Source organism: Juglans regia, chromosome 1 (genome assembly GCF_001411555.2).
Source record: "Juglans regia cultivar Chandler chromosome 1, Walnut 2.0, whole genome shotgun sequence".
In the NCBI taxonomy this organism is placed as follows: Eukaryota; Viridiplantae; Streptophyta; class Magnoliopsida; order Fagales; family Juglandaceae; genus Juglans; species Juglans regia.
Genome location: NC_049901.1, coordinates 39,312,458 through 39,336,053, shown reverse-complemented (window position 1 = coordinate 39,336,053; position 23,596 = coordinate 39,312,458). Strand labels below are relative to the sequence as shown.

The following is a 23,596-nucleotide window of genomic DNA, read 5'->3' as shown; positions in this document are numbered from 1 at the left end:
TATGGAACCTCTTTAAATTTATACGGATGTGGGCTAGTCCTTTAATTTTGTATGGATTAAGTACTGTCTTCAAATTCATTAGGTGGGCTAGCAGCCCTTTGCAGAGTTTGCTCCTGTCATCAGTTGCTATGTTTGTCAAACGCTCGTTTCTAATTTTCTGGATCAATATGTCAGAAGATAAGGATGCTGCTTGCCGTACAGCTGGTTAAGTCTTGGAGCTTTTTTCAAAGAAGAAGAAGATTCAACGAGAATGACTTCAATTTCTAGGAGTTTCGGCAGCAGATAGAGCATCCAGCTATAAGCCACCATGATTAAAAAAGCATTGGGTCAAATTAAATGATTATGAAGTGATATATTATTCATCCCAGCTAATAAAACCTAAGCAGCAGTAATTTCCAGATGCCTATGAATTGAAAACTCATGTTTTTTTCCGAGTTAGAAAGCCTTAAGTGACAGAGAAATACATACATGATGAATGGATTCTATATTTATTACTTCCCATGTCGATTTTTTGGATCGCATTAAATACTCAGTAAGTGTTGTTGTAAGATCTACTTCACATTTCATGAATTATCATGAAATCCGCTGCTATCTCCACTCTACAATTTGAGATGCATGTTTGAAGATTCTATGTTACCTATGCTCGTGATCCAATTAATAGAAGGCGAATCCTCTTATCTTTCTTATCATTTTCTTTTTGAGAAATCAGTACCAAACCAGCTCTCAACTTCATGGCAAAAATGCTTGAAGATTCCTTCTGATCAATGAATAGTCTCTACCACAGAACATGAGAAGTTCATCTGATAGAAGAACAAAGTTCTCCTAAAGCATCTCAACTTGGTGCAGAATAAAGTAAAAGGAACTAACCGATGGCCGTTTCTATCCTATATTCTATTTGAGTAGTTGCAAATGAAAGATCTTCCATGGTAACATTTCTGTCTCTCCAACAGGTTTAGCATTTGCTAATGTATTTTATTTCAGTAGTTATCTATCAAAACCTTCAGCCTGTTCAACCATTAATAAACATGCTTAGATCCTACTAATGGGGGAAGGAGGGTGGCCTCTCTCCTCTACAAGCTCCTCAAGATAGGGGAAGATGGAAAAGAAGCAAAGCTTGGCAATAAACTGATCATGATAGAAGGCAAAGACTAGCATGTTCAATAACAATATCCCACAAATGCCTAAGAAACACATAAATACAGGCAGCCATACATATACAGAGAGAGTGTAAAAGTTTGCCAAAGAATTTTCTCACCATTTCAGTTCAGCCAAGAAGTTACTATGTGGATATCTTAATAGTATGCTGCATTCCAGGATTAAATACAGAGGAGTCATATAATATTCCCATACCAAGTTCCTTCTAACTTTAGTAATGCTTACACAACCCTTTCCCTTCGAAAGATACTGGAAGGATCGGAAAACCGAACGGAGAAAGACCGGGAGAGGGTATCGGGTTCATCATCCCATGAAGATCCTTGGTCAAAATTCTGCGAGTAAGTGTATGGATCATAGGGCATATGAACTGGAGCTGGAGATTTAAAAATCCTACTCTTTTGTTTCTTGAACTTCATCCACAACACTTTCCACCTCAACTTGTTTGATCTGGTAGAAGGTAGGCTTGCAGATTCAACCTCTTCGTAGTACTTCCCCAATTGGATAGCTCTGCTGCCTGAACAGGACCAGCTTCTGATGTCCATTTCGGCACCAAGGTTTCTGCCCAATGAAGCTTTGAAACCCAGAGCTTAATTTATTCCCAGAGAGTCAAAAATGCATGTTAAAGAAGTGTAGATATATAAAAGCACATGTTGTAAGTCGGTAAGATTAGAAATAGAATGGTCCAAGTTGGCTAGCTTGTTGCAAAGCTATAGAGTTTCTAGTCGGCTCAGCTCAATCGGATAAAGAGAAGTACGCACCATGTTGTTGAAAAGTGCAGGACGAAGTGTGGTATTAAACAGGAAAATGACGTTCTTAATGTTGATTTTCATCATTCCTGTTAACATTAATTGGTACGTCGTATTTTTAATTTTTTTTTTCTTTTTATTGAAGTAGTTGATTAATAAAATCATTTAAAATGTACCACACTAATTAGTAATATAAAAAATAACAAATTTAAGATAAAGAGTAGCATTACTCTAATATTAAGAAATAATGCTAATATACCCTCTCATTTTGACCGTTTATGCATTTAATTTTTTTTACTTACTAATTAAAGAAATGACTATTAATGTATTGATATATTTTTAATTTGATATATTTTAAAATTTTTAAAATTTTTTTAAAAATGTTAAAAATATATGAAAAGGAAAAATAAAAAAAATAAAAAAGTTAAATTTTGTTTAGACGGCACCTAACTGCCACTGTTAAGCCACAGCCTAGCATTACTCATAAAAAAAAAAAAAAAAAAAGTGATGTTACATACAAATTTAGAGCGTAAATTTTGTTATTTTCTTCAGAAAAAAAGTGGGCTCTATAGTGAAAAAATCAATTTTGGGCCAAAAGTCAATTTTTCATGATATCATCTATTATTTTCAAAGAAATTGCACGACTTACATGAACCACAGATAATTTTCCATTAAAAAACCACACAAAAACATGGATTGATCCAAAGATTTTCCGGGTTACGTGGATCCCATTCAATATTCTGCTACAACAGGCACGTGAAAGTCTCAAGGGGCTCTGATATCTGCCTAAAGCATCTCTCTAAGTTATCTTAATAGCCTCTCGTGCCACTTTTCTCTTTCTCCAAAACATGTAAAACGCCTTTCGGCTACTTTCTGCAGGGCATCCAGAATGCCAAGCTATTTCGATATTAATATATATATATATAAATATATACACACATCAATTATGTATGCTATCGAAATCTATCTCCCTTTATGACCTCGCACCTGAATTGAGATTCTCAAGCAAATTAGATTGTACAGCAAGCAATGATAAGGGCCACAAGAGAATACGAATACAATATGTTTAAGAACAAAAGAATTCATGAGAGCCATAGAAAATAGTTGTGAAAGATACGTACAAGTACTGTGATTCATGCTGGGTTTGCAAAGATAAGAGAGGCTGGATTATTCTCCTGAAGATAGATGGCCAAACTTTACTGACTGAAACATCAACGATGGCTCAATTGGTTTTTTATCCCCATTTTTGTAATAATATGGTAGATAGGTACAATAATTGATAAACATACATGCCTTTATGAACACAACAATGATATGAAATAATTTGAGGTTCAACTCCTTTGCAACACCTGCAGAGCTTTAGGACTTTTACTGATCCTTTTCAAACTCTTGTCTACAAGGTTTAACTGATTGTATTCAACTGTCATACCAAAACGGAGGATACACACATTTATAAGGGGCTGAACAAAATTAAACAGCTCTGCCAGACATGACCAAAAAGACTGATACTGGCACAGTTCAAGCTTATCCCTCTGTTACTGTTTGCAGCGATTCTACATGAAGGAAAGCCACCTCCATGCGTATTCAAAACATTCTGAATCCTTCAAAAGCCCTATCAACCGCAGGCCTGTGAAAAAGTGATAATATAAAGTCTAAAATCCACTTCCAGTCCAGGCAATTACTACAGATTACTAATAAAGTACTGAACTCACTCTAACAAATAAACTCAAGTCAGATCTGTAGAGAAAACGGAGTCAGGAGACAACTTAAACTTAAGTCATGCTCGTCTTTTATTCTGATGTAATGGGAAAAATCCTCTAAGGAAATAAAGTCAGCTTTCATTCGGGTGCTCCACAACTTGTGTACATTTTCCAATTTTTTGGAATTTAGGGCTCGTTTGGACATTTATAATATCTCAAAATATCTGTAAATAGTAGTGAAATTGCTTGAGTTAAGATGTTTTATTAGATTTTGAAAAATGAGAGAGAAAAACTTGAATAAAAATATTATAAAATTAAAATATTGTTTTAATATAATTTTTTAATATTATTTCTTGAAAATTTGAAAACGTATTGTTTTTTGTGTTTTGTTTAGAAGTTTGGAAAAATTATAATAATTAGCTAATGATTAGATGTAAAAGCTGAAGATTTGAATTGAAAAGTGTTTTTAGTTTGAGTGATATTTGGGAAGGAAATATCTGAGAATATTTGAGAATACCTGAGAATAACTATGTACACAAACAAGGTCTTAATACTCCTGATTTAGAAACCAAAACATTAATCTCATTGGACGTGGGCAAACTCTATCTCACCTTCCAAAAGTTTGAGAGCGGTAAAACTCTCTTAAGGTAACAAAAAGTTGATCAGATAGACAGTGAGCAATGTCCATACAGGTTACAAACGTGATCTTATGATAGTTCTATATCTACACAAATATGTACAGGGAAAATCTGTATCATTCGACTCTAGCTAAGGAAAAAAGCAAAATATGAACTCCCGTAATGTAATTGCTTTTTTGGCACTATGTCATTTTTCTTCCGATAAAACTCCAGGACTTATAAGTTATAACATGAATGAAACTATAATTTTAAACAGGGTTTTATTTAACTAAATATGGACACTAGACTTCAAGAAGTGCAGCAGTAAGTAAATTTTCAGGGGATATACTCTCTGCTTGATTACAGGCCAATTGGAAAAATAACTAGAGACAAGTTTTATAGAAGCCTATAAAAGTACAGATCATGCTGACAAGCATAGAATAGAATGAGAATCAAGCAGTTATTAAATAATGGAAACTCCTTTACTACAAAATTGACGCCTTGTAATCATAATAAGATAAAAACTAAAAGATATCATGTCGGATAGGCTGGGATATTTTACCTACCAACAATGTGCAGGTGCACTTTCTTCTTCCAAGCCCCATATGTCAGGACACTGTTCTTCCATAGCAGATGGATGCAATATATTGATTCTTTGACCATTTCTCCTGCCATATAGACAAAAGCATCCATTCATATAACAATATGCAAATCCTTGAGAGAGAATCTACCAAACCCTTTTGAAATTATGAAAATGAACATCCACAAGTACAAATAATCAAAGTAACATTGGAAGTAAAATAAAGGGTGTCACATAAAAGTTTCTGGAAGCAACTTGTTTTATTTCAAGTGGGTAATATTAGAGAATATAAGCCTTCTTATGATATGTGGGAAGAGAATGATGTGGACTATCAAAGAGGAAAACCTATGGTTTGGATGCCTGTTGAAGAAAAATTAGGGTTTGGATGCCTGTTCCTGGGCTGCTAACAGTAATCCGAAAATGGATAATTTGGTACTTCTGGTTGTTGGGAAGCCATATGATAGATCGGTGGTTTGAGGGTTTTTTCAAGATTGGTCTTGTCATTAAGTCAATCTAGAATCAGATAAAATATTGCCTGGAATTTGGTATAAAATAGAGAAGAAAAGAGATAAACCTAGGCATCACATAATTTTCAAGAGCAATAGTTGCTGAAAATCTTCAAAGTCGTCTACTTTATCAAATAATTTAATTATAAATTTTCTTTTAAAAAATTACATCCATCTATGGGCATCTAATACCTAACAAAATAACTAATGAAACCCACAAATAAAACCCAATAACAAAATAGAAGAAAAACATAACGCAATGCACTAAAATTGTAGCCCATACATGGAAATCTAAAAATTACAAAAAAAAACCCCTAGACTCCAAAAATTGAATAAAACTAGAACAATAAAAAACAGATTCTCACCCTTTACATTATTCTCCTATGATTCAAGAAAACTCATTCTCAAGTTTTGAAGGGCTTCAGAATTCAACTTGTGAGTTTGTTAGATTGCAACTCTAGAAAAAGAGAAGAATGTTGGACTTAATGCCAATTCATCTTCTTTCCTAAGGAAACAATGATGACAACGTAGCATCCTTACAAGGGAAGCATTAATTTTTTGAAGAATGAGAAAATCGATATTTTACAAAGTTGGGAAAAACATTAGGGCTATTCTTGATGTGCAACATAAATCAGGGAATGAACCTATTCCTTGCTATTTTTCAGACCTTCTCCCATCAAAATCCTTGCTTACCCAAAACTCAAATTGAGAGAGAGGAGGGAGAAGTTGGTAGCAGGGGCAAAGAGTAATTAAAAAATTTGTCAACTACCAAATATTAAAATGAGGTTATGTATAGCACAAAACAAGCTCTTTCTTCCCAAACTTTAAGACAAGTTAGATATAATCTCCTAATATTACATAGATCTCTTAATAGAGCAGGTTGAAGTTGTGTGGTTGGAAAGAGAGTTTGAAGAAAAAGAAGTTCTAGACGTGGTAAAGGGTATGGACAAGGATAAGGCTCCGGGACCGGATGGTTTCTCTTTGGCATTTTTTCAAGATTGTTGGGATGTTGTTAGAGATGATATCATGAAGGTGTTTGCTGAGTTTCACTCATATATGAAGTTTGAGAAGAGCTTGAATGAGACTTTCATTGCTCTTATTCCTAAAAAGGCGGGGGCTGTGGAGATAAGAGACTTTAGGCCTATTAGTTTAGTAAATGGCATTTATAAAATCATCTCCAAGGTGCTGGCTAATCATTTGAGTAGGGTGATGGAGAGGATAATTTCACTATCTCAAAATGCTTTTGTGAAAGGTAGGCAGATTTTAGATTCTGTTTTAATTGCTAATGAATGTTTGGATAGTAGATTGAAGTTGGAAAAAGCTGGTATTCTTATTAAATTGGATATGGAAAAAGCCTACGACCATGTAAGTTGGGATTTTCTTGCTTATCTTCTGAGGAGATATGGCTTTGGTGTTAAATGGCGATCGTGGATAAAACATTGTGTTTCAACTTCAAAATTTTCTATATTGGTGAATGGAGAACCGGCTGGTTTCTTCTGTAGTTCTCGTGGCTTGAGGCAAGGCGACCCCTTGTCCCATTTTCTTTTTGTTATGATCATGGATGCCATGAGTACATTAATTGAAAAGGCTGTGGAGGGTAATTTTCTGTCTAGTTTTGTGGTGGGTAATGAGAGAAGGAATAATTTAGATTTCTCATTTGTTATTTGCTGATGATACCCTGCTTTTTAGTGAGCCTGATTTGGATAATATACGTGCTTTAAGATCACTTTTGCTGTGTTTTGAAGCTGCTTCAGGGTTAAGAGTTAATTTATCGAAGTCTGAAATTGTTCCTGTGGGTGATGTTCAGAATTTATCAGATTTGGCAAACTTACTGGGGTGCAGAATCTCTTCATTGCCTATGAGGTATCTAGGACTTCCTTTGGGGACTTCTTTTAAAGCTGTAAACATTTGGGACAGGGTGATTGAAAAAATTGAAAGGAGGTTAGCTGGATGGAAGAGAATTTTTTTGTCTAAGGGGGGTAGACTCACTCTTATAAAAAGTACTCTTGTCTAACCTGCCCACCTATTTCCTTTCTCTTTTTCCTCTTCCGGAAAGGGTTGAAAGGAGAATTGGGAGTTTATTTCGAAACTTCTTATGGGGAGGCATAGGTAAGGAAAAGAAGAATCATTTGGTTAGTTAGAAGAAGGTTTGTCAACCGTTGGATCGCGGTGGTTTGGGGATTAAAGATTTAAGGGTTTTTTTTTTTTTACAAGTAAAATAAAATTTATTAAACCACCAAATGTCAATTACAAAGATAGAAAAGCCCTAATTATGTAGGGACATTAGAAACTAAGAAGTCATGAAGGTCCATGCCATTAAAATCCACAGCAATGGCCCAAGTACAAAGCTCTATGGAAAAATGTGACAGATGTGAAATATGGAAGTTTGTAGGGAGGTTGGTGTTCTAAAGCATCTAGTGGAGATTACGGGGTTAGTTTGTGGAAATTTATTAGAAAAGGTTGGGATTCCTTCTCCAATAATTTCAGATGGAAGATGGGAGATGGAGAGAGGATACTCTTTTGGCATGATCTGTGGTGTGGGGATACTGCTCTTAAGCTGGAATTTCCTGCCCTTTTCAGAATTGCAAGGGATCAAAATGTAGTTGTCTGTGATTTGTATTGCAGTAGTAACAATAAGGTTGAATGGAATGTTATTTTTAAAAGGGATGTTAATGATTGGGAAGTGGATGAAGTTAAGGCTCTGCTGGTTAAACTTTACAGCTCAAAACTGGTCCAAGATAGAGAGGATTGTATGGTGTGGATTCCTGCTGGAAATGCTAAGTTTTCAGTTTCATCTTATTACAGAATTTTGTCAAGCCATAGTAGTTGTGTATTCCCTTAGAAAAGTATTTGGAAAGTGAAAGTTCCTTCTAAGGTTGCTTTTTTCTGTTGGGTGGCTTCTTTGGGCAAAGTATGTACTACTGAAAACCTTAGAAGGAGAGGTTTGTTTATTGCGGTTGGTGCGTTTTGTGCAAAAGGGATGGAGAATCTGTAAATCACCTTTTCCTTCACTGCGAAGTGACAAGATTCTTGTGGAACAAGGTTTTGAGTTGGACAGGATTACATTGGGTTATGCCCAGGGAAGTGGTGGATTTATTGGTAGGGTGGAAGGGTGCGAAGGGCTGTAAGAAGGCGATGAGTGTTTGGAAAATGATTCCTCCTTGTCTTATGTGGTGCATTTGGCTCGAAAGAAATGGGAGATGTTTCGAAGATAGAGAACGTTCTTTGGGAGATCTTAGGGTTTTTTTCTAGAGTACTTTGAGTTCTTGGGCTAAAGCTTTTGTAATGGCGGATAATTTTCTGCATCTGTTTTAGCTTTATGGTGGTAGTTTTGTTTTTTGTTTCTGGAAGTTGTAGGTATTTCCTTTGTATACATCCTGTGTACTTGGGTTTATGCCTATTTCTTTGAATAAAATTTATTACTTATAAAAAAAAACTATTACGTAGATCTCTTCCAATCTAATTAAACAATGTAGATCTCTCCCTAAATAATGGAATGGAATATATTATATATATATATATATAATTATGTAGAGGTCAGATGTACCTTCACATGATTACAAGGAAAAGCAGATGTCCGCAAAGTTTCTTGTGCCACATCTGCTGATCTTTTCTTGGGTGCACTAAGTATAAATGCAGCTTGATCTGCTGTAGCAGCGGTAGAGGTGATCCTATATCCAGTCTCCCATCTTCTATGAATCCCTTCACTTGGATAAAGGAAATCAAGTTCAACGACCTGATAATACACAGCAGAAGACAATTAGTTCTTTTTGCAGTATTCCATCTGAAGCAGAACATGACAAGGGGGGAGACTGAATTACCTGATTAGCATAACCTGTATTTCTGGACATGACAATGCCCCATTTCACACCAGCAGTGGTCATAGAAGTAACTGAGAAGCCTTCTTTCCACTTCTTATTGATCCATTTGAAAGGAAATACATCACTAACTTTGTAGGACTGCTGAGTGTAAGGCACCCCTTCAATGCCAAAAAACGAAAGGTAATATTGGCAATATATCAGATAACTGCACCAAAAACTTGCTGGGTAAAGATAATGAAGACCTGTCCATTGATTATGAAACCTAATACTGAATGATTACCAAGAAAAAAAATTTAGTAATCTATGAGGTATTTTGTTTGTAATCTATAAGGCATTATCATAACCAGCTTTCATTGGAACCTGAGGTTTGTGTAGTTTGGCTTAGTTGGTTTCAAAGGGACTTTTCAGCCTAACCAAAATGTATCACTGGAAGAAATTTCCACCGAAACCAACTGAGCAATCTGGATATGGTGGGGATATGGTGGAGAGCATTGAGAAATAAAAATACCATACTTTAGACCCTAAGGTGGACTATCCATTAGACAAGGTAATCCAAACAATTAAAGTTATGATAAGAGAGGAAAGCATGACTAGTGAAGAACATTAAGTTAGATCCTTCAGCATCCTACGGTGTCCTAATTTATACTCTTTCCTGGGTAGTAGCACATCATGGATATGCTAATCAGATAAGAATCAAAATTTGACAGGAGCCTAAACCAAGGAAATTCAGTTACTGTGACTATAATGAACCAAATGTTGCTCTTTGAGAAATTGATATAAACTGAGTGAAGGGACAAAAATAAAGGAAAAATATGTGTGTGCCACTCACCTTGGGACATTACCACCAAGGCACTGCCATTGCTTGCGCCAGCCACTGAAGTGATGTAGTAATTCTTGTCCCACTGTTCCATTATCCACTCCTGATGAAACAATTAGAAGAAAAAGTTGCTAAATTGATACATAATTAAACATGAAAATTCCAAAATTGATGACAAATTACAGTTACAGTAATGCATACCTTATTCAAGAACACGGTCGAGAGTTCATAAACCTGGGATGTAAAACCTGTCCCTGCATCCATAATGATGGCCCACAGATTCACCGATGAAGCTACACAGCTAATGTACAAACCATCTTCTCTTCCTTTCTCCACATGCTGGTGTAGTCTTGAATCCATAACATTGTAGTGATACCTATCGTATAGGAATCCCATCACACGATAAGATAAGAATCTAAAACCAACAACTGGGAAGGATAATCTTATGATAATGGTTATGACTGGCCTCGTCAACAAGAATATGTGTATGATCATGGGTTCAATTAAAAGTCTCTTTTGCTTTGTAATGCTGACAACCTATATAGCAATCTAGAATGGGCTATGCACAAGCAGAATTACTACTGATCCCTATGTGATATCTACAACTTTGAATATACATTCTCCTTTAAGAAATTGATTGAGTAGCCAAGCTACACGCCAAAAGTTATAATATGATATAGATATCCAGAACTAGTGACTATTTTTTTTTTTTTGATAAGTAAGATATAAACTTTATTGATGTGAATGAAATAGGCATATACCTAATACACCGGAAGTATACAGTTGAACACCTAGATACATTCTACGAGTGTTAAACTAAAGATAGGAATTCATGTATATCATCCCCATTTAATACAATAGCTGAAAACCAAAGCAATAAAGTGTGCATAAAATAATTCTTCAGCTCCAACATTGTTCGTTCCTTGTCTTCGAAGCAGCGCATATTCCGTTCCGTCCAAATACACCACATGATACACAACGGAATCATTCTCCAAACTGCTGCCACTTGATGACTGCCCTGCAATTTTCTCCAACAACCCATGAGCTCCACCACTCTCCTAGGCATTACCCAAGCCACCCCGACCCGTCGAAAAATCTCATCCCATAGCCCTCTTGCTACATCACAATGTAGTAAAAGATGATCTACCGATTCTCCATTCTTCCTACACATGTAGCACCAATCCAATACAACATATCCTCTTTTCCTCAAGTTATCCGTGGTTAAGATCTTCCCAAGGGCGGCATTCCAAACAAAAAAAGCAACTCTAGAAGGCACTCGAAACCTCCAAATGTTCCTCCATGGGAATGAGGTGTGATCCTGAGAAATCAGAATTTTATAATACGCTTTTACTGAGAATTTCTTATGATCCTGGAGCCTCCATTTCAAGCTGTCTTGTTGTGCCATAGTAGACCCAAAAGAATGTAACAAGCTGAAAAAATCTGAAACCATAGATAATTCCCAATCATGAATATCTCTATTAAACAGAATATTCCACTGATGCGAGCCATGTGCAAATAATCGCACTTCCGCCACAGACACGTCCTTGTTAACTGCAATACGATATAAAGCTGGAAACACCCTTTCCAATGCGTGCTCTCCACACCACACATCTCGCCAAAAACTGATTCGGTTACCCTCGCCTGCGACAAAACGGATATGATTTACGAAAATAATCCACCCCTTTCTTATAAACTTCCATAGCCCCACTCCATGCCCCCCTCTCACTTCTTTAGAACACCAACCACCCCAATCAACTCCATGTTTAGCATCTATTATTTCCCTCCACAAAGAACCCTCTTCCATATGATATCTCCAAAGCCATTTCCCCAACAACACTTTATTAAAAGTTCTCAAATTACACACACCCAACCCCCCATACTCAACTGGAGAACATACTGACTTCCAATTAACCAAATGAACTTTCTTCTCCTCCCCTAAGCCTCCCCATAAAAATGCTTTGAAGAGTTTCTCGATTCTATTCACCACCCCTACAGGCATAGGAAAAAGGGATAAAAAATAAGTGGGAAGATTTGTAAGGGTACTCTTGATAAGAGTGAGACGACCCCCTTTCGAAAGATACACCCTTTTCCATCCAGCCAACCTTTTTTCTATCTTTTCGACCACCCCATCCCATATAGCTCTACTCTTGAAAGTAGCACCTAGCGGAAGGCCCAGGTATTTCATTGGGAACGAGGACACCCTGCAACCCAGAAGACTTGCTAAATTGCATATATTAGGGACCACCACCACCGGTACCATCTCAGACTTGTCAAGATTCACCTTGAGTCCTGATACTGCTTCAAAACAAAGTAATAATGCACGCAAAGTTTGGACCTGACTCCTATCCGCTTCACAAAACAACAGAGTGTCGTCTGCGAAAAGAAGATGTGAAATGATACAAGAGCTACCAGAGCCATTTCCAGCCTAAAAACCAGATAAGAAACCCCCACTAACAGTAGCCTGCAACATCTTGCTCAGCGCCTCCATAACTATGACAAAAAGAAAGGGAGATAATGGATCACCCTGTCGCAAACCCCTCGAACTATAAAAAAAACCTGCAGGAGTGCCATTAACTAACACTGAAAATCGGGCCGTTGAAATGCAAAAACGCATCCAGGAAATCCACCTATCTCCAAAGCCACACCTCTTCAATAAATACAAAAGGAAATCCACCTTCTCCATGTCTAGCTTGCAAAGAATACCTGGACTTCCCTCCCTCAACCTAGCATCCAAACACTCATTTGCAATGAGCACCGAATCAAGTATATATCTCCCATGAATAAAAGCATTATGGGGCTTGGAGATAATATTTTCCAGCACTAGACTGAGCCGGTTAGCAAGGACCTTTGAAATAATCTTATAGACACTGCTAATCAAACTTATTGGACGAAAATCCTCAATATTCGACGCCCCACATTTCTTTGGAATGAGTGCGATAAAAGTCGCATTAAGTGATTTTTCAAACTTTTGATAAGCATGAAATTCACTGAACACCAGCAAGACATCACCTTTCACCACATCCCAACAAGTTTGAAAGAAACACATTGAAAAACCATCCGGGCCCGGCGCTTTGTCCTTAACCATACCAGATATGACCTTGAAGATCTCATCTTCCACAAAAGGTCTCTCCAATACACTCACCAGCTGTGAATCAATTGTCTCAAACGGTAAGTCATCAAGCTTCGGCCTCCAAGTTGCTGGTTCGGTAAGCAGAGTCTCATAATAATGTGCAATGTGACTTTCTAGATCAGCCGAAGAAGATAGCACCTGTGTACCTGAATGTAACAACTCAATCGCATTATTGCGTCGATGAGAATTAGCCATTTTGTGAAAAAACTTCGTACACCTATCACCCTCTTTCAACCAGAGGGCTCTGGATTTTTGACGCCATGAAGTCTCTTCTAACAGCAAAACCCTTTCCAATTCTGCCACAACCGTCACTTTTCTCAATAACTCCAACTCCGAGGCCCTTCCCAATAATTCCTTACCCTCCAACTCCTCCAACAAAATAGACTTCTGATTGTCAATATGACCAAAAACTTCCAAGTTCCATTTCTTCAGGTCTTGCTTTAGAGCCTTCATCTTACCTGCAAGAATAAAACTCGGAGTGCCGCTAAACTGGTATGAAGTCCACCAATTTCTCACAATCTCTACAAACCCGTTTACCTTAAGCCACATATTCTCAAACTTGAAGTACCGGCGACCCCCTTGAATACCACCACAATCTAAAAGGATGGGAAAATGGTCTGAACTGACTCTAGCTAACCTTTTTTGGCTAACTTCTGGGTAGTGTGCTTCCCATAATGGCGAGACAAGAAATCTATCCAATTTCGACCAAACACGGCCATTAGACCAAGTAAACTCACCACCCACCAAGGGGAGGTCCATAAGATCCATATCAAAGATGAACTCAGAGAATTCCACCATGGCCAAAGTGTGTCGATGATGCCCCGATCGTTCACTAGGAAAGCGAATAATGTTAAAATCACCCCCCATACACCACGGCACATCCCATAAAGAGTGTATTCCCGCCAACTCCTCCCACAACCGCCGTCTATCACTATCTATGTTAGGACCATAAGACCCTGCAAAAGCCCAAATCCACCCATCACTCACATTTTTGAACAACACCGAAACCGAAAACTCTCCAACACATTCCTCAATCACCTCAACCACTCTTTTATCCCACATTAATAATACTCCACCTGATGCTCCCTGAGAGGCTAAATAAGACCAACCCAAATAAGAGCATCCCCAAATACTACGCACAATACTTCTATCAATAAGACCCAACTTTGTTTCTTGCAAGCATATCACATCTCCCTTCCATAGTCTCAATAGAGCTTTGATCCGAAGGCGTTTTTCCCTATTATTGAGACCCATTACATTCCAAGAAACGAGCTTAGGCTTCATTAAAACTTAACTTACCCCTCCCTTTTGATCTAACCCTTCCACTACTCCCCTCCTTGACATCGTAATTGATGGAGCATGTTAGGCGTTTAAGTTCCCTGTCTTGCTTTGAAGCTGATTTCGAACGGCTAGCTTCAATAGCCACTAAAAGGGCCATAAATTGTTCCTCATAACCTCCAAAAGAGACCCCGAATATTTTCTGTAACTCCTCTACCTTTTTAAAAATCCAATTCGTTGAATAACTCCCATAATCATTGGGAGGGAGTGTACATAAAGGAGTAAGAGTCCCCTCTTCCCCAATACTGTTCTTGGGAATCACCGAAACCATCAGTTTATTTGTTTCACCATTTACAGCCATATTATTAATAAGAGAATCAACCCCATCAACTAAGGGCCCGTTTGTTTTCAGAGATGAGATGAGATGAGATGAGATGAGATGAGTTGAAATTAAAGTTAAAAATTTGAATAAAATATTGTTAAAATATATTTTTTAATATTATTGTTGTTTTGGGATTTGAAAAAGTTGAATTGTTTATTTTATTTTTGTGTGGGGATTTGGGAAAGTTGTAATGATGAGGTGAGATGAGATGAGATGAGATGAGATGTTTTTGGAAAACAAACAAGGCCTAACTCATCAGAACTGCTCCTCACCAAAAGTGGAAGACCACTCTGAATCACGTTACTGTCCCGCGAAAGCATCTCACCACAACAAGGCAGCTCTCTATCCCTCAACCCAGACTGCTCATGCCCTTCTTCTGGAGCTTCGTCCTCCACACAAAATTCCGAGAATACATTTCCCATCAATATCTCTGAAGACACGGACGCAGACGCACTCTCTAACGCCAGAAACTCCCCCTCCTCTGTCTCTTCCCGTCGGACCTCCTTCGCCGCCTCACCTGAATGGTCGTCTGAGTGTGTCGGCAGCTTCTGTGCCGGCAGGGTTGCCGATAATCCATTTATCGGCGCCACAGAAGCATCCTGGCTCTGGTCCGAAATCTCGGATCCGAGGCGGATCTCGTTTCCCATCTCACCAGAGGGGTCGACCGAGGTTGTCGGCCACTTCTGTGCCGGCAGGGTTGCCGGTAATGAGGTTATCGGCGGCACTCTCTTTCCCTGGTCCGATATCACGGATCCGAGACCCTTCCCCGACCCGGCTATCTCCACTGCCCTCCAGACCTTCACAGGGCCTGAAGTCTGACCCTTGCCCAAGCCCATTGTTCTGCTCAGCCCCATACCAGGCCCACCAATTCGGCCCATCACCTCCTTGCCTTTAACACAGCGTTTTAGATGATTTATTTCATCTAGCACAATGCCGATCTTCTCCTCCAATCCCGTTAACATCTTCAAAATACTTTCCTCATTTAGCCCCGCCAAACTGCTTTCTGCCACACCATGCCGCTGCACGTCCTCAGGTATGGTTACACCTGACACCACTAACGCATCCTGATACGGTAACTTCTTCAACACTTCACTGTACGTCCTTGCCCCACCTGCCAACGATGATGGAACACCTCCCTCACCATTGTTCTTCTTTGCAGCAACTATCTGAAAATCAGCCATCTCCATTAAAATGTCAGCAAGCTTTTTCCATCCCTCCCCCTTCCTTCCTTCCGGAATCACTAGCAAACCTCTTCTCTTATCACGACCAAATTCTGAAATGGAAATAAAACTACCATTAAAGTTACATCCCTTCCTCACTATTATCACAGTGTCTCCTTTTCTACGAGTTTGCAGAAACTCCTGAGTACCCACTGTTACTGCACAATCCTTCACCATAGAACCCAGCCAGCTTAGAGTATCCCCGTCCACTGAAATGTACTTCACCCCGCGATGACTACTTTCTATAATCCTCCACCACTTTGCATTCTCCTTTTTGAGCTCGAACAATTTCTGATCAATGAATACCTCCTTGCACAACCCCATCTAAAACCAACCCACAGCCAATGCAAACCTAATGATTCAGAGGAATACACTAATCCCCTCAAGATGGAAAACCCTAGTGACTATTTCCCACCAAAACATTTTGAATTTAAGGAGACAATGAGCCAGGGAAAGTAATTTAAAAATCTACTGCAGGGGGAGACATAATGAGACCAAAAAAATAGCTTCCCATGGTGACCCTCAATCTTGGTGCTTCAAATGTTCTAACTAGACTGCAATGCAAAATTTTACGCCTATACAAGACCAAGAAGATAAACTGTCAAATCTACATTCAACCAAAAATTGCCAGGCAAAGAAACAACATACATAGTTAGAAAATGCTAGATACTATGACTCACATAGAAAAGAGAGCAAGTGTCCATATCACACAATATTTAAACATCACTTACCTTTGCTTCATTGCTGATCTGGAATTATAGACAGAGATCCATTGGGTAGCAGGAGTACCTAGTCGAACTTTCTTTTTAAGCTGCCCAACATCTTCTAACTCAACAAGTGATCTCCCCCTTTTTTGACCCACCTATATCCACAACAAGCAGTTAAAAGATGGTTCATGAAAGAAGATCAAAAAGTCAAATTACCAAACCACCTTTATAGCTCCATCAGTTCTGATTGGTCGCAGTGTTGGAATGGAACCAATGCTGTCATCAAAAAGGGAAATTAGCTTCGAGTAATTTGGTTCTTCATCAAATCTCATATTGGTCACCATCTCAAGAAATTGTTGAAAAGGAGGAGGGCACAAGCAACATAGCATCTCAGGAGGAGTTCCCATCTTCTTCTTACAAACAAGAAATCCTTTGTTCTCTCCCTGCACGCCAAGAGACATTTAGACATTGGGAGGGAGAGAGAGAGAGAGAGAAGGAAAAGACATGGCAACCCTACAAAGTCTAAGTCACAAAGTTGTAGTTGTCAATGCATGGTTGAATGGAATCACGAATTAGAATTGAAGTGAACTTACAACATAACCTTGCCAGGGAAGTTTGCCTCTAAGGAGAAATACAAGGGTATATGCTAAGGATTCAAGGTCATCCCTTCGGCTCCCTGTCCTACCCAAATGAGTATGCACACTTGCATAACGAACAGTTCCCCTGTCACAAACATAAGACTTTTTTTTTATAAGTAAAATAAAGACAAAGTGCTATAATGAAGTTTTGAACCCATGCCCTCAAAATATAGCTTTATACATGCAGCAGCTCTAAAGGAAGTTAAGTGTAAGAAGAGGCATAAATATAAAATATACTTTTAAATAAAAAGAAAAACAAAGAAAAATCACATATAAACTTGGTTAAGCCAACCTATCCACTGAAATAAGGATATTTTTTTTAAGCACTTTCCTTCATTCTGGAATATTAAAGAATGATTCTCAAGAATTTTTTCCTCGAGGCATTTGAAAACAGGATTGAGTTTTTTGAAACCACCTTCACACTCTGATCTTCCACTGAACTAAAGAAAGTTTTTTTGAGGCATATAGTCACCTGAAAATGTCAGGCTTTTGGTCATAATCGACGTGACGACCAGAGGATGCATCCTTCCATCTTGAAGCTGAAGAAGAAAATATAATTGCAAGTCACATCTTTCTATTGACTAATAAGTATAGATGAATCTCCAGATGTCTATCAAAGGTTGTTATAACTTATCTAACCAAGAAAAACATACCCAAACCAAGATCAACAAGATACAACTTCTTTTCATTAGGTGTTCCAGGCTGACCAAGCAAAAAATTCTCTGGCTTAACATCTCCATGCACAAAACTGGCGTGAAACCAAGCAATTATGAATAACATTACCCCAAAAAAAAATTGGAGAAAAGAAACGACAAAATTTTGCAAGGTACCCTTTATAATGAAGTTGCTCTAGAATTGATATAGCCTCCACTGCTATACAAGCAACCATTTCCTCAGACAGCCTGTCAAAGGAACAAAAAAACGAAGAGGCAAGAACAATAAATTCAAAACAAGCATTCCATAAATGGAAAGAAATACTGTTTTAGAAGCATTCATTTTTTCTTACATCTGGTTGTAAGAGTTCCAAACATCCCATAAGCTTGGGCCTAGCATGTCCATCACCTACATTCACAATTAGGAATGATCAGATATTCGTGGCAGTTACTAGATTCAACGCACATAAGACACACATGAGTAAAAAAGGTGCTAGAAAAAAACTCACTAGGATATAGTAGTCTCCTTGTTTCCCTTTATAATGGACCAGGGGAAGTCCATAACAACCATTAAGATTGCTTCATTTTAATTGAAATCAAAAGATTAGTTACATCATAAATATCAGAATTCAATTAATAGTAAGAACTAAACTTACTTGTATACTTGCCACTCAAAAGGAGGACCACAATGACCTCCTTTACTTTTTCGAGGCTCAAATTTCAAAGCAACCTACAAAAAGAGTACAGGAGAATTCCATTAAGAAAAGAACAAACTTCCTAGGTAAATTTAGACAGGTAGATCGTATATCAGAAATGCACGAGAGAAAAAACCTACCTCAGAGGCATCAGACCCAGTTCGCCCTGTACCACCAGTCACTCTTCTTCCAACAAATACTTGCCCAAAACCCCCTTTACCCAGCTTTCTGTCTAACTTGTACACAGGGGAGTTACCAACCTGAACCTGAAAATGATAATTAGGGGGGAAATTACCTCAAGACATGTTTCAATACAATAAATGCATGGGGAAAAATCATTATGGGTAAAGCTGTGTTGTTTCTATCTTAATATAGACACAAGAATGCATCAGAAAATGTACTTTTTATGTAAATCAGAATATATCACCAATATATATACCTATCACCTCTTCATTGGATTGCAAAATACATTACATGAAAAGCGAAAAACATTTACACTTCAACCGCTTAGAAGTTTTTAAAGTTGTATATTCAAGTTTATTCCACAAAACTACCACACCATTTTTTTAAATTCAAGTAAAAGAGTTAAAAGAATGCATTAAATCTTCACACTAAGCAAGCCTAACTTTCATCTTCTTTAACCTAAAGCCACAAAATAGAGAAACCACATCAGAATGTTGATTACTTTCTAGAAAACATTATATGTGGTCAACATATTACAGCAGACTGCAGATTTAAGAAGCACACAAGTTATGTACAAGTCAATTGACCAGTGTCTCAAAGGAAGAAGGCCTCTTTCATACTATTGAATCACCAATTGTCCAAAAAACCTTATGCCCATAAGAAGAGGTGAATTTAATCATTTAACTTGATAAGTACACTCAACAGTAGGAAAATATAATGGTGATAGGGATAATAGAGAGTTGACTCAGTTCCAATCAGGACAATTGATCTGATACCAAATTAAATGACCAATTTTCCCAAAAAAGGATCATGGAAGCATATGAATTTTATCATTTAATTTGTCTATCAGTTACAAAGATACCACATATGGAACTCACACAAGCCTCCAATCACAGTTGGTGAGCCTTGAAAAACTGTTACCATGAAAATCCCATAAGAATTTTGAAAATCATCCATTTGAAGCTGACTTTCCACATAAAAATGGAGAGTTTTGTTAATTATTCAGGTTATTTATTTTGACCATACTAATGTTTAAGACACAAATTACACATATGATCAGAGAAAAAAGAAAAGAGAGAACAAATATGAGGGGTATTATAGATTTATATATAGAAACAATCACTGACAGGTATAAGGAATCCATAGCAAGAGAGCAATAGCAATTTAAAGACTGCAGCTTGAAAGCAGAAAGAATAACCCTTTCAGGAAGTGGGCTTGAGCTGGGCTCCTCTTCAGCAGCTAATTTTTCTGCACTTTTATGAACCACCAACTCATCCTGAATGGCAACTACCTGTCTCCCAGGCAAGTCCAAACCCCCGCGTCCCCGTCCACCAACTCCAACACCAAGAGGCTTGGAGATCTTGCCTTGATTCATAGCTCTAAGTCCTCTTCCTCTTCCGTTACCAACTGGTCCTGGATTGAGAAAAAAGAAATGCTGGGGTTATTGGATTTTACATAATTGGGTTAAAGAACTGAGGCTTTGGAGCCTTTACCTTTTCCCACTCCAGGCCACGCAGTTGGAACTACAACTGGAGGATTCTCATGGACATTATTCACCCTCTTTGAGCGCCGAACTCCACTTCTCAAATCCGGCATTCTTTCCCATAAAAAAGAAAATCTCCTTCTATATTCCACTCCAAACCCAAAGAACCTTGAGCTATTGAAATCTAACCTAACAAAGAAAGAAATATTATGAGAACATTTAAGAAGAAACAATCCTCTAGTAACCATTTAATTGAGAACATGATCACTTTGGGAGTCAATTTCAGATATGTAATAAAAATACTTGTCTTTATGATCCTTAGATTTTCCCTCTTTCAATAACCTTTGAACAAACAATGTCCACAAGTATTAATGTTATTTAACTTGCATCACACTTTAGTCCTTGCATTTGTTAGTCAATGCGCTTGGGCTCAAATAGGACCTCCTTTCCACCTATATATAAAGGGGAAGAACAGAAATTATCCAGAACCTCATAGTAATCCAAACTTAAGAGCTAGTTTCAGAAAGCAGTCCCATAGCATCGTTAAAAATGATGGTGAACAGACAAGGAGCACTATTTCATTCAAGAAAGTCTAATGCGCTATTTTCTAAATGGTGTCAACTAAAGTTTAATTGCATAAAAGTATGATCCTTGAAATTGAGATTTTAAACTGAAATATAACACTTGCGTAAGACGCAATGGTGTGCAGTTAAAAATAATCGGTCTTAAGTTATTCTCTTTTTTTTTCTCTGCAGGGGGGTGGGTCGAGGGAGCTATGTAATTAGGACCTTTCAAACCCAAATTTGAAATGCAAAACCAGCTATGCTGAAATATTCTTTTACCCTCATAGGATCATAGTTATGCAGAATTCCATCACCAAGTGGCTTTGTGGCTGACATGTCAGATTTGCAAGCAATGGCAGGCAGGAATGAAAAACTGCTGCATTGTTCTTAATTCTGAGTTTCTTGAAAGACAGCGATAATCAGATCTTATGGGGACGAAACATTCGAAACTTAAGCTTATAGCTACAACTTTAAGCATTCCATTCATGTGGACAGTTGGCTAGATTTGAGTTCTCCATCTCCGTTTTCCTATTCAATTTTGTTGCTCTTGGCATTTGTAATTGTAATTGCTGCCTTCATCTCTTCCTCTTTCCTTTATACTGATCAAAAAATGTTTAGAAAGAATCAAGTTCACAAGAGTTACATTGCAGGCTTATATCTATCAGATAAATACAGTTTAAGTAATACGCATATATCACATACTAAATATAAAAGTTCATCCAACTTAATCAGATTCAAGCTAAAAATTTATACTTTTCTATTTTTAATCCAGAAGTCCCTTTATTCCTTACAAGCTAAAACATCTTTGATCTTCTTCAGTTGGCAAGTAAACCAGTCACGGAGGAACGGGAGTTTAAACCCATCGGTTACAAATGCACATCCAGAAGAAAAGAGATACAGAACTGAATTCTGAAAATCTATCAATAAAGCATATGCCAAGCTAAAAGCTCAAACTTTCCCTGGCAAACAACCTCTAACCAAAACTTTACGCCAACAAAATCAAACCCACCACAATCGGCCAACTACCGATTATATTATCTTCCAGAAAATCCCGTGTAAACACGTTACAGGCGTAATCAGAAACCCAATCATACACATAAACGCACAAGACCTACAAAAACATGAACACCCGCACAGGTTCATAACTACCAATGCACCTTCAACACTAAAATTAAATTTATATAATCATCAGTACAATACGGAATAATGGGCAGGTATTGATGTGATACAACTGCTTATTCAGAATTAATAAAGCCCATTTGCAGAAATGAAAGATGAGAGTCAAGAAACAAAACCTCATCAACTCCAACAAACACGTACCTTACGAGATGAATCTAAATTTGAAGTTGGTTGGGACAGATGATCATAAAGATGGCGCAAGAAAATTGAAAAAGATTGAATGTTTGAGAAAATGGAGGCTGCTCATGAAAGAGAGGCGATAAATGAATTGACGATCGGTGACTTGGGTGGGTATGTGTGTTAGCAAGAGAGAAGGTGTGAGCGTGGGGGAGAAGGTGCACGCGAACCTAATGCACACGATAGGGTAGTGGGTTACGTGTAGTGTGTGATGTTGGGCGTGCAGTTTCACTCCGTGGGCATCTGCGTATTGCATCTTTAGCTTCATTGTTTGAGATTAATGTCACAGCGTGTGAGAAATTTGCTGTCACAGTCCCCAGACAAGTTCTCACCGACCAAGTGGCTGTCAATTAAAAAAGAGAGAAATTTTTTTATCAAATAAACGATTAAAATGAAAATCAATAACATCAATTAGCATAAAAAATTAGTAATATTTCAAAAATATTTAACTGTTTTTTTAAAAAAATCTATTTGCAAGCTTATTTTTTCACACGTTAACATATTATTTAAGTGAGTTTTACGTAACCAAAATTATTAATATTTTATTTTATTTTTTATCCCAATCCACCCAACCACAAATGAATGCGTTAACACACCGAAGTGGCAAATGGAGAAACTTAAGTTTTAAATCTCATCATTATTGGTGTGTTTTAGATCTCACATGGGCTCCAATTCAAGTTTATAAATCTTTGGAAAATGATAGTATGTCTCGTGGTTTTGCTCTCTCATTTTGACTATTTATATTTTTTATTTTTTTATTTAATGATTAAATAAATAATTATTAATGTATTGATATTTTTTTAAAATATTTAAAAAATATTTGAAAGAAAAAAAAATACAATTTGTAATAAGAAACATGCTCAGCAGTCAAAGCTCAATAGCATAATAGCATCACCCTAAATATTTTCCAATTTGCATAATGTTAGTTATTAAAAACTAAGAAGTCTTAAAGCTGAGTTTGGATATTGAGGTAATCTCAGATTATTTGAGTTGATCTGTGAATAATAATATTTTGTAGGTCTTACTAAGATATATTTAAATGTATAAAATAAGTTAATATGCGTTTATCTTTTTCATGAAGAGCTGAAGACGTAGTGGTCTCATCAAGGATTAGTTTGAGATAAGTTGAGTTGATTTCAACAATCAAACACACTATTAGGCCAGGAATGTATGAATAGTGACTTGAGTTGAGATAAGATAAAAGTTGAAAGTTGAATAAAATATTATTATAATATATTTTTTTAATGTTATTTTTGTTTTGAAATTTGAAAAAATTAAATATTTTATTATATTTTATTTGAAAATTTTGAAAATTTATGATAAGATCAACTCACTATCCAAACAAGACCTTAAAGTGCTAGTAGTC

The 23,596-nt window shown here is 37.3% G+C and overlaps 2 protein-coding genes across 5 annotated transcripts; both read right to left on the bottom strand.

The window, feature by feature from the left end:
- Positions 1-1,376: 1,376 nt before the first annotated feature.
- Positions 1,377-1,697, bottom strand: LOC108992662. The gene has a single exon (XM_018967267.1). It carries the CDS (start codon positions 1,695-1,697, stop codon positions 1,377-1,379), a length of 321 nt encoding a protein of 106 aa, XP_018822812.1.
- A 1,305-nt stretch (positions 1,698-3,002) lies between these two features.
- LOC108992674 (casein kinase 1-like protein HD16) lies at positions 3,003-22,383 on the bottom strand. Of its 4 annotated transcripts, none has more exons than XM_035683494.1 (20): positions 22,195-22,381; positions 21,154-21,473; positions 20,322-20,500; positions 20,027-20,241; positions 18,786-18,911; positions 18,607-18,680; positions 18,460-18,529; positions 18,304-18,359; positions 18,128-18,199; positions 17,951-18,045; positions 17,770-17,836; positions 17,253-17,382; positions 16,884-17,102; positions 16,684-16,814; positions 10,144-10,318; positions 9,955-10,045; positions 9,126-9,283; positions 8,852-9,040; positions 4,785-4,886; positions 3,003-3,528 (listed from the first exon to the last, which is right to left on the bottom strand). In XM_035683494.1, the coding sequence occupies exons 3-19, from the start codon at positions 20,422-20,424 to the stop codon at positions 4,827-4,829; spliced, it is 2,031 nt and encodes a 676-aa protein (XP_035539387.1). In that variant the 5' UTR covers positions 20,425-20,500; positions 21,154-21,473; positions 22,195-22,381; the 3' UTR covers positions 3,003-3,528; positions 4,785-4,826. The 4 variants fall into 4 exon arrangements, with proteins under 4 accessions (XP_035539387.1, XP_018822829.1, XP_035539384.1 ...); XM_018967284.2 differs by having other exon boundaries at positions 4,781-4,886; positions 20,322-20,495; XM_035683491.1 differs by having other exon boundaries at positions 20,322-20,495; positions 22,195-22,380.
- Between the last annotated feature and the right edge of the window lie 1,213 nt (positions 22,384-23,596).

Bases quoted from the DNA above. Each gene is read 5' to 3' on its own strand.
- LOC108992662 (XM_018967267.1), bottom strand. From the start codon at position 1,697: ATGGACATCAGAAGCTGGTCCTGTTCAGGCAGCAGAGCTATCCAATTG.
- LOC108992674 (XM_035683494.1), bottom strand. From the start codon at position 20,424: ATGCCGGATTTGAGAAGTGGAGTTCGGCGCTCAAAGAGGGTGAATAAT. The intron at 18,046-18,127 runs GTACCTTGCAAA...GTTTCACGCCAG, and splicing joins GAGCAACTTCATTATAAAGG to TTTTGTGCATGGAGATGTTA. The intron at 17,837-17,950 runs GTATGTTTTTCT...TTTCTTCTTCAG, and splicing joins TCTTGTTGATCTTGGTTTGG to CTTCAAGATGGAAGGATGCA.